The sequence below is a fragment of the Coregonus lavaretus genome (genome assembly GCF_964263955.1).
Source record: "Coregonus lavaretus genome assembly, contig: HAP1_SCAFFOLD_1473, whole genome shotgun sequence".
Lineage (NCBI taxonomy): Eukaryota > Metazoa > Chordata > Actinopteri > Salmoniformes > Salmonidae > Coregonus > Coregonus lavaretus.
The window spans coordinates 85,037-98,177 of NW_028158180.1; the positions used below are offsets into that span (position 1 = coordinate 85,037).

General features: G+C 43.5%; 1 protein-coding gene across 1 annotated transcript; it reads right to left on the reverse strand.

Annotated features, from left to right (window-relative positions):
- Positions 1 to 8,750: 8,750 nt before the first annotated feature.
- LOC311124353 (transmembrane protein 196-like) lies at positions 8,751 to 11,403 on the reverse strand (the record flags this gene model as incomplete). The annotated part of the gene is made up of 4 exons (XM_084198514.1): positions 8,751 to 8,906; positions 9,527 to 9,781; positions 11,098 to 11,154; positions 11,239 to 11,403. 4 exons carry the CDS (start codon positions 11,401 to 11,403, stop codon positions 8,820 to 8,822), a joined length of 564 nt encoding a protein of 187 aa, XP_084054640.1. The 3' UTR covers positions 8,751 to 8,819.
- Positions 11,404 to 13,141: the final 1,738 nt, after the last annotated feature.

A 13,141-nucleotide genomic window follows, 5' to 3' on the forward strand; every position in this document is an offset into this window, starting at 1 on the left:
AGTCTACCGTCCTCATCATTATGACCTAACAAAACATACATTAGTCTACCGTCCTCATCATTATGACCTAACAAAACATACATTAGTCTACTGTCCTCATCATTATGACCTAACAAAACATACATTAGTCTACTGTCCTCATCATTATGACCTAACAAAACATACATTACTCTACTGTCCTCATCATTATGACCTAACAAAACATACATTAGTCTACTGTCCTCATCATTATGACCTAACAAAACATACATTAGTCTACTGTCCTCATCATTAGGACCTAACAAAACATACATTAGTCTACTGTCCTCATCATTATGACCTAACAAAACATACATTAGTCTACTGTCCTCATCATTACGACCTAACAAAACATACATTAGTCTACTGTCCTCATCATTATGACCTAACAAAACATACATTAGTCTACTGTCCTCATCATTACGACCTAACAAAACATACATTAGTCTACTGTCCTCATCATTACGACCTAACAAAACATACATTAGTCTACTGTCCTCATCATTATGACCTAACAAAACATACATTAGTCTACTGTCCTCATCATTATGACCTAACAAAACATACATTAGTCTACTGTCCTCATCATTATGACCTAACAAAACATACATTAGTCTACTGTCCTCATCATTATGACCTAACAAAACATACATTAGTCTACTGTCCTCATCATTATGACCTAACAAAACATACATTAGTCTACTGTCCTCATCATAATGACCTAACAAAACATACATTAGTCTACTGTCCTCATCATAATGAACTAACAAAACTAGCTAGTTTCTGGTGCGGAAAGTGGAGACACACAAACACGTTTGTTTAACTATCCTTGTGGGGACCAAACAATTGATTCCCATTCAAAATCCTACTTTCCCTAACCTTTAACCCTAACCTTAACCCCAAACCCCTAACACACACAAACACACACACACACCCCTGACTGCAATTTGATATTAATTAGCATGAATCGCTCAAAACACAAAATCATTTTCAGTATCAGCAAATATTGCACTAGATTCTTGAATAACACAGGGCATGAATCATTAGTGTTCATATATCCTTACTGTGTCAGTAGTATTGACCCGTTGCTCTCCTCCTCCTCCAGCTAAACATCCCTCTGGTTCTTACATTACCAGTGGAACTGAGAAAGTCGAGGTTGATACCTCAGCAAAATCTGTCCGGCCCACGATCCCATTCAATCTGGCCCACGGAGGGTTGAGGTTTTTGTGTGAAAAATCTTCTTTTGGGAGAAAGAAAACACACACTCCAGGCCACACTTGAACGTCTAAAACTAGACAGGAAGTATTTGGAAATTATAATGGACGTATATATTATCACATAACTGCCTTTTTTTCTGGCCCGCAAATTGATTTCGACAAACAAATATGTGCGGCCCTCAGTTGAATTTCAAAATCCTGATGTGGCCCTCGAGCCAAAACGTTTGCCCACCCCTGTCTAGAGCCTGCTGTTAGAGTCTCCTCCGCCTTATCAAAGGGCCATGCTGTGAGGGAATCGCTTTAAAGTGATGTACATGTGGCTGGCTGGTGGAAAAAGTGACAGTGAAAGAAACACAGTGTGTCCAAGGATGTGGATATGACCCAGCAAACCACAGCGATCACTCCCAAACAGACTCACAAACACTTCACATTTCCTCTCCCTGCAATGAGTCACAGAGCTGGAGCGGCAGATTTTCACCATTCCCAGCGGTGGTCCTGGAGAGAGAGAGAGAGAGAGAAGAGAGGGAGAGAGAAGAGAGGGAGAGAGAGGCACCTCTTGCCAAAAGTATGACCACCTCTTATACTACTGTATGTTCTAACTCTTGTACATAGTGGTGTAGTAATACTCATTATTATTAAGACTCATTATTAGTAATACCCATTATTATTCATACTCATTATTATTAATACTAAATATTACTAATACTCAATATTATTAATACTCAATATTATTAATACTCATTATTAGTACTACTCATTATTATAAGTGGCAAATATTTATTGTAATTTTATGGCACTGTACGAAATGCTAATTTATTTACATGTTACACTAAGGGAATTGAAATGTTCTCTTAATTGTTCTTGGTCTGAAGGAGTGTCTTTGGTATATAACAGCTGACTGATTGATGAGGAGTTGATGAGAGGCTGGTTTCAGGACAGATCAACAAGTGACTCAATGAAACCATGACTGTAGAAAAACACCATCTAGAGGCCGCATTCCAAATGGCACTCTATATCCCCTATATAGGGCACTTCAGATCCCTATAGGCTCTGGTCAAAAGTAGTGCCCTAAACAGGGAATAGGGTGCCATTTGAGACACATAGTGCACAGTACACGGCCTCTTCAGTAATCTATCTCCCTCCATGGAGGCAGTGTTATACTCTGCTCTTTTAGAGGTCTGCTTCCATGCGCTGGTCTCAACATTCATCCATTACCTTCCACAGTACTCAACTACCAGAGTGACACATGAACTGCGGGCCAAGAAACCGTAAACCCATGTTTGTTTTGATTTAGTCTAATTGTTAAACTTTCTCAGCCTTCACATCGTCTGTCACCAAATTATTAGAGTGTACTCAGAGGAGGAGTGGGGAGTGATGGAGTGATGGAGGGATAGAGAGATGGAGGGATGGAGTGATGGAGCAGACACTACTGATGCTTTTATAGTGTACACAGAGGAGGAGTGGGGAGGGATGGAGTGATGGAGGGATGGGTGATGGAGCAGACACTACTGATGCTTTTATAGTGTACATAGAGGAGGAGTGGGGAGGGATGGAGTGATGGAGGGATGGGTGATGGAGCAGACACTACTGATGCTTTTATAGTGTACATAGAGGAGGAGTGGGGAGTGATGGAGTGATGGAGGGATGGGTGATGGAGCAGACACTACTGATGCTTTTATAGTGTACATAGAGGAGGAGTGGGGAGTGATGGAGTGATGGAGGGATGGGTGATGGAGCAGACACTACTGATGCTTTTATAGTGTACATAGAGGAGGAGTGGGGAGGGATGGAGTGATGGAGGGATGGGGGATGGGGCAGACACCACTGGTGCTTTTATAGTGTACATAAATCAAGGGGCTAATAAATTAATAGCTGCATAACTTCTTGGCCTCAGCATATATCACAGAGGGGAACAAGTTGAAGTCCTGTATACCCCAGAGGACAGAAGAATGCTTCTGTTCAGAACTGTGATTTGTGGATGTCTCTTAGACACATTAGCCTCTGAAACTCAAGCTCAAAGACGGTGATCAGGCTCCGCGGGGCCAAGGGCTCCAGTTACACACACTAACAAGCAGAGCCCCTCTGTATACAACAGGTCTGTGTCCCAAAAGGCACCATATTCCCTATATACTACACTACTTTTGACCAGGACCCATAGAATCCTGTTCCCTATATAGTGCACTACCTTTGACCAGGACCCATAAGGCTCTTGTCAAAAGTAGTGCACTATATGGGGAACAGGGTGCCATTTGGGACGCACACCAGAACACCTCTGAATCATGTCTACCTGCAATGTCATGGGTGTGTTATTGGATTGATAGGGGTTTTGGAGGAACATACTTTTTTGGCACATTTTCAAGAAGTTAGTTACAGGCTACGTTAGTGGACTCATAAAACAGGCCCCTTAAATGGAAAATCTGCGATTCAAACAACAGAGATTATACATCATTAATTTAAACATCCAAAAACGGATGTACCAATCCCAGATTGCCCCTTTAAACCAGAACTACACTCCCTGCCAACGTTCTCCTTTCCAGGCTGGCTGAAGTGAACTGTAGTGGAAATGTAGTTTTGTCTAGACACAAATTCCAAAAGATTATAAAGAACCATTAATCTCTATGAGTTTGCAGATTCAAACTTCTTACAGGGAGCAAATGGAGAGGCAGTGGATTACTAGAAGAGAAAGGACAACAGAGGAAATAATATGGAAGGACAGTACAGATTAACATGGTATTAGATACGGGATAATGTTCTCATGGCTTTCACCTCTTTGTATCAACACAGACATAAAGAGCTCGTTCAGACTGAATAGACATGAACACACAATGCATGTCCCGATCAATTCCTTGTCTTTTGACACCACAACATACATGCGTTTACTTTATGAATAATCTCTTCCCTTATCAAGGACTACAAGTCATGAAGGGTTAGACTCTTTCTCAGTCAAACCCCATCAATCCCTGCCCTTATCAAGGACTACAAGTCATGAAGGGTTAGACTCTTTCTCAGTCAAACCCCATCAATCCCTGCCCTTATCAAGGACTACAAGTCATGAAGGGTTAGACTCTTTCTCAGTCAAACCTCATCAATCCCTGTGGTATACAATGGAACAGCCCAGTTCATCTGTGTATATTAAGGGCAGCTCGTGTTGTTGGATGGAAATAGTTTTACCCACAATACGATAGTTCCACCCCTTGGATTGACAGTGTACTGCAGTCTAATTCCCAGTCTAAAATCTCCTGTTTGCTCTCACACAACTGAACAACTACTACAGTCAATGGTACAATATTAGCCAAAGGATAAAGAACATGACCACTTCATAATGGAGTTATATAATCAACATGATGCCACATATACATCCAGTACAGTACATAAGTGATGATAGAATTAAATATCAGATGTAAACAGTATTTGACTTGGGCAGGAGCTCACCGGAACTGAGTACAGGCACCTCAAATGTTCTTCTGCTTTGCTTGAGTTCCTGCACATCGTATAGAATATTACCTCAAAAGTATTGAGGGTTCCCGCACCTAAATATAAACGGTACCAGCACCCAAAATGAGTACCTGCCCGTATTTCAGTCCAAATCAAGCACTGGGTGTAAAATGAGACCGTGTGATCACAGAACACTTCTGGCTGAACCTGTGGGATGTCTGTTGTTCACCTAAACAAATCTACAGTGATATTCAGTGCACCCGCACACACACTCAGGATGCGTCCCAAATGGCACCCTATTCCCTTTATAGTGCACTACCTTTAACCAGGGCCCATAGGGCACCATGCACTATGTAGGGAATAGGGTGCCATTTGGGACACAGCCTCAGTCTGCTCTGTATACAAATCACCTCCCAAATATTGTGGGGGCTGATTCTTTCTGTGGCTCCAGGATTAACCTTCAGTCATATATCTTCAGACACTCCCTTCCGAGACAGGCAGGCAGACAGACACACATACAGAGGCAGACAGACAAATAGACACACAGACAGACAGGCAGGCAGACAGACAGACAGAGAGACACACACACACAGAGGCAGACAGACAGAGACAGGGGCAGACAGACAGAGGCAGGCAGGCAGGCAGGCAGGCAGGCAGACAGACAGACAGACAGACAGACAGACAGACAGACAGACAGACAGACAGACAGACAGACAGACAGACAGACAGACAGACAGACAGAGATGAATTAGCAGTGGTGGGGGAACATCACCTTGTCTACATCCCAAATAGCACCCTATTCCCTGTATAGTGCACTACTATTGTCTTTCTCTCTGCATGGTTGGGAAGGGCCCTTCAGTTGATTTCACTGATAGTCCACACCTGCTGTTTAACAAACATGTGAGGAATAACATTTGATTTGATTAGACTTTTGACCAGGGCCCATAATGTTCTGATAGAGGGAACAGGGTGCCATTGAGACAGACACTCTGTATCTGTGCTGCTGAAGGAAATGGTTTGGTGTAGCTACATATCTGGAGCTGCCCATCACTGACTGAGTCTTTTTCTGTCATTCTCACTTTTTAACCAGATAGCAGACAACTGTGGTGATTCAGCTGCAGTACAGTATCAACACAGGTAACTAAAGTACAGTACAGTACGGACCTCTCCACCGGGGCAATATCGTGTGCATCTCAAATGGCACACTATTCACTATATATGCCCTATGGGCCCTGGTCAAAAGTAGTGCACTATAAAGGGAATAGGGTGCCATTTGGACACATCCACTGATCCATCACTGTAGTACTCACTCAACATTCCCTGGAAACATAAAAGATGGCATATGTCTGTCTCTGAGCGCTTCCCCTAAAGTCTCTCCTGAAGGAAAGAACCCTAAAGTCTCTCCTGAAGGAAATAACCCTAAAGTCTCTCCTGAAGGAAAGAACCCTAAAGTCTCTCCTGAAGGAAAGAACCCTAAAGTCTCTCCTGAAAGAAATAACCCTAAAGTCTCTCCTGAAGGAAATAACCCTAAAGTCTCTCCTGAAGGAAATAACCCTAAAGTCTCTCCTGAAGGAAATAACCCTAAAGTCTCTCCTGAAGGAAATAACCCTAAAGTCTCTCCTGAAGGAAAGAACCCTAAAGTCTCTCCTGAAGGAAATAACCCTAAAGTCTCTCCTGAAGGAAAGAACCCTAAAGTCTCTCCTGAAGGAAAGAAAAATACAATGGAATAATAGAATAAGTTATTATTGGCAGCCAGCCAGCCAGCCAGTCAGTTAGTCAGTCAGTCAGTCAGTCAGCCAGCCAGTTAGTCAGCCAGCCAGTCAGCCAGTCAGCCATCCAGCCAGCCAGCCAGTCAGTCAGCCAGTCAGCCAGCCAGTTAGTCAGCCAGCCAGTCAGCCAGTCAGCCATCCAGCCAGCCAGCCAGTCAGTCAGTCAGCCAGTCAGTCTGCCAGTCAGTCAGTTAGTCAGTCAGCCAGTCAGCCAGTCAGTCTGCCAGTCAGCCAGCCAGCCAGCCAGTCAGCCAGCCAGTCAGCCAGTATGTTAGTCAGTCAGCCAGTCAGCCAGTCAGCCAGTCAGTCAGTCAGTCAGTCAGCCAGTCAGTCAGTCAGTTAGCCAGCCAGCCAGCCAGTCAGCCAGTCTGCCAGTCTGCCAGTCAGCCAGTCTGCCAGTCAGTCAGTCAGCCAGCCAGTTAGTCAGCCAGCCAGTCAGCCAGTCAGCCAGCCAGCCAGTCAGCCAGTCAGCCAGTCAGTCAGCCAGTCAGCCAGCCAGTCAGCCAGTCAGTAATTCAGTCAGCCAGTCAGCCAGCCAGTCAGTCAGCCAGCCAGTCAGCCAGTCAGTCAGCCAGTCAGTCAGCCAGTCAGCCAGCCAGTCAGCCAGTCGTCCGGGACTAGAGCCAGGTGAAACAGTATTTGGAAGTTTTTCCAAAAAAAAGGGAAAGGAGAAAAATATAGCAGTCAGTCAGTTTGTCTCCCACACCTCCACCTGGTTCACCGTGGCAACAGATTTATAGGACAGACAGAGCTGGGTGAGGACCTTCAGGGGAGCTTTGTTTGGAAGGTTTCACCCTGTCCAATGTCCGCATGAGAGCAGGGGTGGCCTTGGAAGGACGAGGTTTCACTTTACAGGAAGTTCTGGTGGTTCTCACAACTCCCCGGGATACAGTCTTCCTGTGTCCCAAATGGCATCCTCCCTATGGGCTCTGGTCAAAAGTAGTGCACTGTGTATGGAATAGGGTGCCATTTGGGACGTACCCATCATCTGTATTCTTACTTTACAAGGGATGAGGGAGTCGGTTAGAGAATACATGAATGTCTTTCCTCGTCCGTCCAGACTCTGCTTAACTTCTCTGGACAGCATTCCCATAAATAGGACTCGATATTTTCAGGTTAAGGGATACACAAACTGCAACACTCATGTATCCATAACGTTCCAGATTTATTATGCTGTTTAAACGTTCTACTACAAGAATCATCGTCTGAGTCCCTATTCCCTATATAGTGCACTACCTTTGTCCATAGGACTCTGGTCAAAAGTAGTGCACTATATAGGGAATAGGGTGCCATTTGGGACACCTAAGTTAAAAGGAGATGGAGTGCTCCCTCTAGTGGGGAAAATATAACTATCACTACTGCCTACTACTGGTGGTGGTCTGCTGCAAAATATACTAATGCATTTAGAATTAATTTCCTACTGGATACAATAAAGTCATCAAAATCATCACCATCATCATCATCATTCATCATCATCCATCGAAGTCGTCATCCATCATCATCGTTGTCATCCATCATCATCATCATCATCATTATCATTCATCATCATTCATCGAAGTCGTCATCCATCATCATCGTTGTCATCCATCATCATCATCATCATCATCATCATTCATCATCATCCATCGAAGTCGTCATCCATCATCATCGTTGTCATCCATCATCATCATCATCATCATTATCATTCATCATCATTCATCGAAGTCGTCATCCATCATCATCGATGTCATCCATCATCATCATCATCATCATCATTCATCATCATCCATCGAAGTCTTCATCATCCATCATCATCGTTGTCATCCATCATCATCATCATCATTCATCATCACCATCATTAAACCTTTAATTCATTATAATTCTCTAAATTGTAAAACCATGTCACAGATGGGACATTATTATATTTGCATGCTTATGAATAAACAATAACATATTTAAATAATAAATACATAAATAATAATTAAAATTAATAATAGTACTGGAAACAACATCCACCGTATGACATGATCTCTATGACCAGTCAAACTCAGAAGCAGTAATGTCTCTCAATGTCTTAACACTGACAATCTCAATTGTTTTAGTTGTTCTTTTTGAGCCTTTGGAGGTGCCATAGCTTTGTCCCCTTTACCTGCTGTTTCCATGTTCTCCAAAGCCCTGTCTGGGGACTATCCAGGTGCATCATTCAGCCTCCATCGTCATTGGTGAGCCGATTGTCAAATCTCACAGCGCCTTCTCATAGCGTTGCCGTAACTTCCGTTGATTAAGTTGATTCCTTTGTGTATCAGTTAAGTGCAAGAGATCACGTCCCCTGCAACCGTTGGGGTTGTATGGAACCAACATTGTCTCCAAGTTGCTTTGAATACAGTAACACAGCTGGGCTTTAGCCTAATGATAATGGAGGTGAGGACTTTCCATTGAAGGAGATCTGGGGGATGCTGGCTGCTCTTTCAGATCTCTCAGCAAACTCCTGGAATAAAGAACAGTACAGTGGGGTTATATGAGGTTCACAATTATGACTTTTTTGTCATTTTAGTTAGCAGACACTTATGAAGAGCGACTAAAAATAGGTGCATTCCAGTGGAGGCTGCTGAGGGGAGGACGGCTCATAATAATGGCTGGAACGGAGCAAATGGAATGGCATCAAACACCTGGAAACCATGTACTTGATACCATTCCACTAATTCTGCTCCAGTCATTACCATGAGCCCGTCCTCCCCAAGTAAGGTTGCACCAACCTCCTGTGGTGCATTCATATCTCTCTTTAGAACAGGGGTTCTCAACTCCGATCCTCGAGTAGCTCCAACAGTACACATTTTTGTTGTAGCCCTGGACAAACATACCTGATTCAACTTATTGAGGGCTTGATGATTAGTTGACAAGTTGAATCAGGTGTGCTTGTCCGGGATACAATAATAATGTGTATCGTTGGGGGTACTGGAGGACCGGAGTTGGGAAACCACTGCTTTAGAAACACATAGTGACAGAAATGACAGGCCATTCACTCTGTCTGACTGAAATGTCACTATTTTATTTCCAATTATATAACATTATTGAGTTTTCCATTTTTTAATTTTTATCTGAGCTCACCTTTTCACTCATCTCATGGGAGTGGTACAGGGACAGCTCTCTCTCCAGGTACATCCTCTGCTGTTCGCTGCTGGCCAGACGACAGGTGAGCCAGGTAAACAGGATGGACACTCCGATGCCCAGGCAGGCCAGCACCATGATGGCCAGGTAGAGGGACGGCAGGGCATCGGGACGCTTTGCCACCACACGCACAAACTGGAAGTTTAGGATCCCACTGATCAGCCCACAGATACAGCAGGCTGAAAACAGGATCATCTGGAGAGAGAGAGAGGGAGGGAGAGAGAGATAGAATCACAGAAAAATAAATGTCCTTACTATGACTGAGATATGTGGTTGTCCCACCTACATTTACATTTACATTTTAGTCATTTAGCAGACGCTCTTATCCAGAGCGACTTACAGTTAGTGCATACATTATTATTTTATTTTTTTCTTCATGGGAATCAAACCCACAACCCTGGCGTTGCAAACGCCATGCTCTACCAACTGCGCTACATCCCTGCCGGCCATTCCCTCCCCTACCCTGGACGACGCTGGGCCAATTGTGCGCCGCCCCATGGGTCTCCCGGTCGCGGCCAGCTTCGACAGCTATCTTAAGATGAATGTGCTAATTGTATGTGGCTCTGGATAAGAGCGTCTGCTAAATTACTACTACTACTACTACAAATTTTGCCATGGGGTGAAGAGAAATTGTTGTAGTTTTAAAGAAAATTTCCTGCAATTCTACACATTTTGCCATGGGGTGGAGAGACATTTTTGCAGTTTTAAAGCTAATTTCCTACAATTCTACACATTTTGCCATGGGGTGGAGAGACATTTTTGCAGTTTTAAAGCTAATTTCCTACAATTCTACACATTTTGCCATGGGGTGGAGAGACATTTTTGCAGTTTTAAAGCTAATTTCCTACAATTCTACACATTTTGCCATGACTTATGCCATGTTAATGATATCTGAATGAGAGTGACTAACAAAATCAATGAGGGGCCCTCTGGACGTCAGGGCCTCTGAGCACGTGCCCTGCATGCCTGGTCGGTACTCGGCCATGATTACTACAAGTTTAGATGGCTGGCTAGACTAATTTAGCAATCTAAAAATGGTTAGCTGACATGGCCAACTGAGTGACTGTCAGTGACTGACATAACAGCAGCCTCGGGCCCTAAGCAACCGCTTATGTCGCTTATGCCTGGAGCCGGCCCTGGGTGTTTCAAGTTTAGAGTTTTAATGTCACATGCACAAGTACAGTGAAATGCCTTTCTTGCAAGCTCTAACCCTGGCAAGCTCTAACCCCAACAATGCACTGAATGTTCAAAAAAAGGGTTCCAAAATGGTTCTTTGGCTGTCCCCATAGGATAAACATTTTGGGTTCCAGGTAGAACCCTTTAGGGTTCCAGGTAGAACCCTCTGTGGAAAGGATTATACCTGGAACCTAAAAGGTTCTCCCTGAAACCAAAAAAGGTTATTCAAATGGTTATCCTATGGGGACAGCCAAAGAACCCATTTAGGTTGTAGATAGCACCTTTTTTTCTAAGAGTGTACCCATGTTAAATATATTGTATTAAAATCAACTTACAATCAAGCCTGACCTCTTCTTTGCACACACCATCCCACATAGTCCACAGATGAGAAACTGGGGGGAAATAAAAAGTTATACCCTCCCATTCCTATTAACCATAGAGCTAATAATACTGCAAAAGTGAATGATTTGACTTACACACACTCCGCTCCATATAGGGGAGGCATCCCCCAGCTGCAGCTTGTGAACCGACCGGACTCGGATGATGCCGACCACCCCGAGGGCGATGCTGGATGCACCGAGCCCCATCTCCAACACCGACAGTACCACCAGACTCCAGATGGTACATCCTCTCTCCGGCATCACTCATTCCTCCACAACGTGTCAGTCAAGAGATGGTGGTGGTGGTCACCCCCTCGAACCACCCAAAAAGCAGCGAGTATTGTTTTTTGCGCTAAAGACATTAATCCATTAATCCAAATTACGCAGGTGGACTTTTGCTCAGAGGGAATGTTTTCTATCCAGTATCCACCAAGTGATCCAGACTCCACTGTAAGACTTTAAAAGGTATTCCTAAATCATATCTTGTCATGGACTACTTGGACTATTAGGAGGCGTTTTGGACAGCTCTGCAGACAGCTAGTATGCGTGTTTGATCTACTGTAAAAGTAGATCAAACACAACTGGCCAGTTGCCACCCTCTCAAAACTTTCCTTGCGCACAGCTGCAGGGGTCGCGACTCACGTGACTTCCTTGACCTCTTATAGTGCTCATGTGTGCAGTTTATATACATGAGGGTGGTTTAGGGTAAATAGCTAGTAAGATTATATAACTAACTAATCCCATTAATTGCCCCTAAGGGGATAAAAATAATAATATTTAATTAAACCCCCAATCAATGCTTAATGCATAGGCTAATGCACAATGCATAATATTTGATATGTTTGATATTTGCAGGAAAGTTGTTGTCAATTGCATAGCTTGCATGGTCCAATGTTACAGTATATAGCTGAATGAATCCAGAGGTTTTATTTTGCACACATTATTACATATTATAAACTGGGTGGTTCGAGCCCTGAATGCTGATTGGATGAAAGCTGTGGTATACCACCTGTATGACAAACATTTATTTGTACTGCTCTAATTACATTGGTAACCAGTTAATAATAGCAATAAGGCACCTTGGGGGTTTGAGGTATATTGTCAACATACCACAGCTAAGGGCTGTATGCAGGCACTCCGCGTTGCGTCGTACATAAGAACAGCCCTTAGCCATGGTATATTGGACATATACCACACCCCCTCTGACCTTATTGTATTTTTATTTTATTTTTATTTATTTTTAGTCATTTAGCAGACGCTCTTATCCAGAGCGACTTACAGGAGCAATTAGGGTTAAGTGCCTTGCTCAAGGGCACATCGACAGATTTTTCACCTAGTCGGCTCTGGGATTAGAAACAGCGACCTTTCGGTTACTGGCACAACGCTCTTACCCACTAAGCTACCTGCCGCCCCTATATTATATTTCAACTGTAGTATTTAAAAAATGTCATTATGGCATTATGAAATATATCTAGTAGGAATACTTCCTGTGTAGTATAAAACCCAGCAACATGTTGTAGGGCCTGTTTCCCGGACACAGATTAAGCCTGGAACTAGACAAAAAATCATTTTCAATGGGGTTGTCCATTGAACATGGTTTTTAATCCAAGACTAAGCATAATCTGTGTCCAGGAAACCGACCCTTAAACGTTGCATAATAATTCACAAACCCTGCCAACCTGATCCTTTACTCCAAGCCCTGGAGAACAACTCAGTCTGACATAGTAAGAGGCGTGCTATTTTTAGCACCTGCCACAATATTACATGAACACTTCCCTCTATAGAGGCAGGCATCGATGTTCACCTGCTAAACCCTACAACCCTAATCTCTGACTGAGATAACACTCCATGCTCGGTGTGTGCGTTCCACTTCTTTTGACCAGGGCCCATAGGGCACTATAAAGGGAAGAGGGTGCCATTTGGGACGTAGAGTGTCAGTGAATGGGAAGGCTACAGTATAAAAGGTTCCCTCAACAAAAGTAGTCATATCTCATTAATC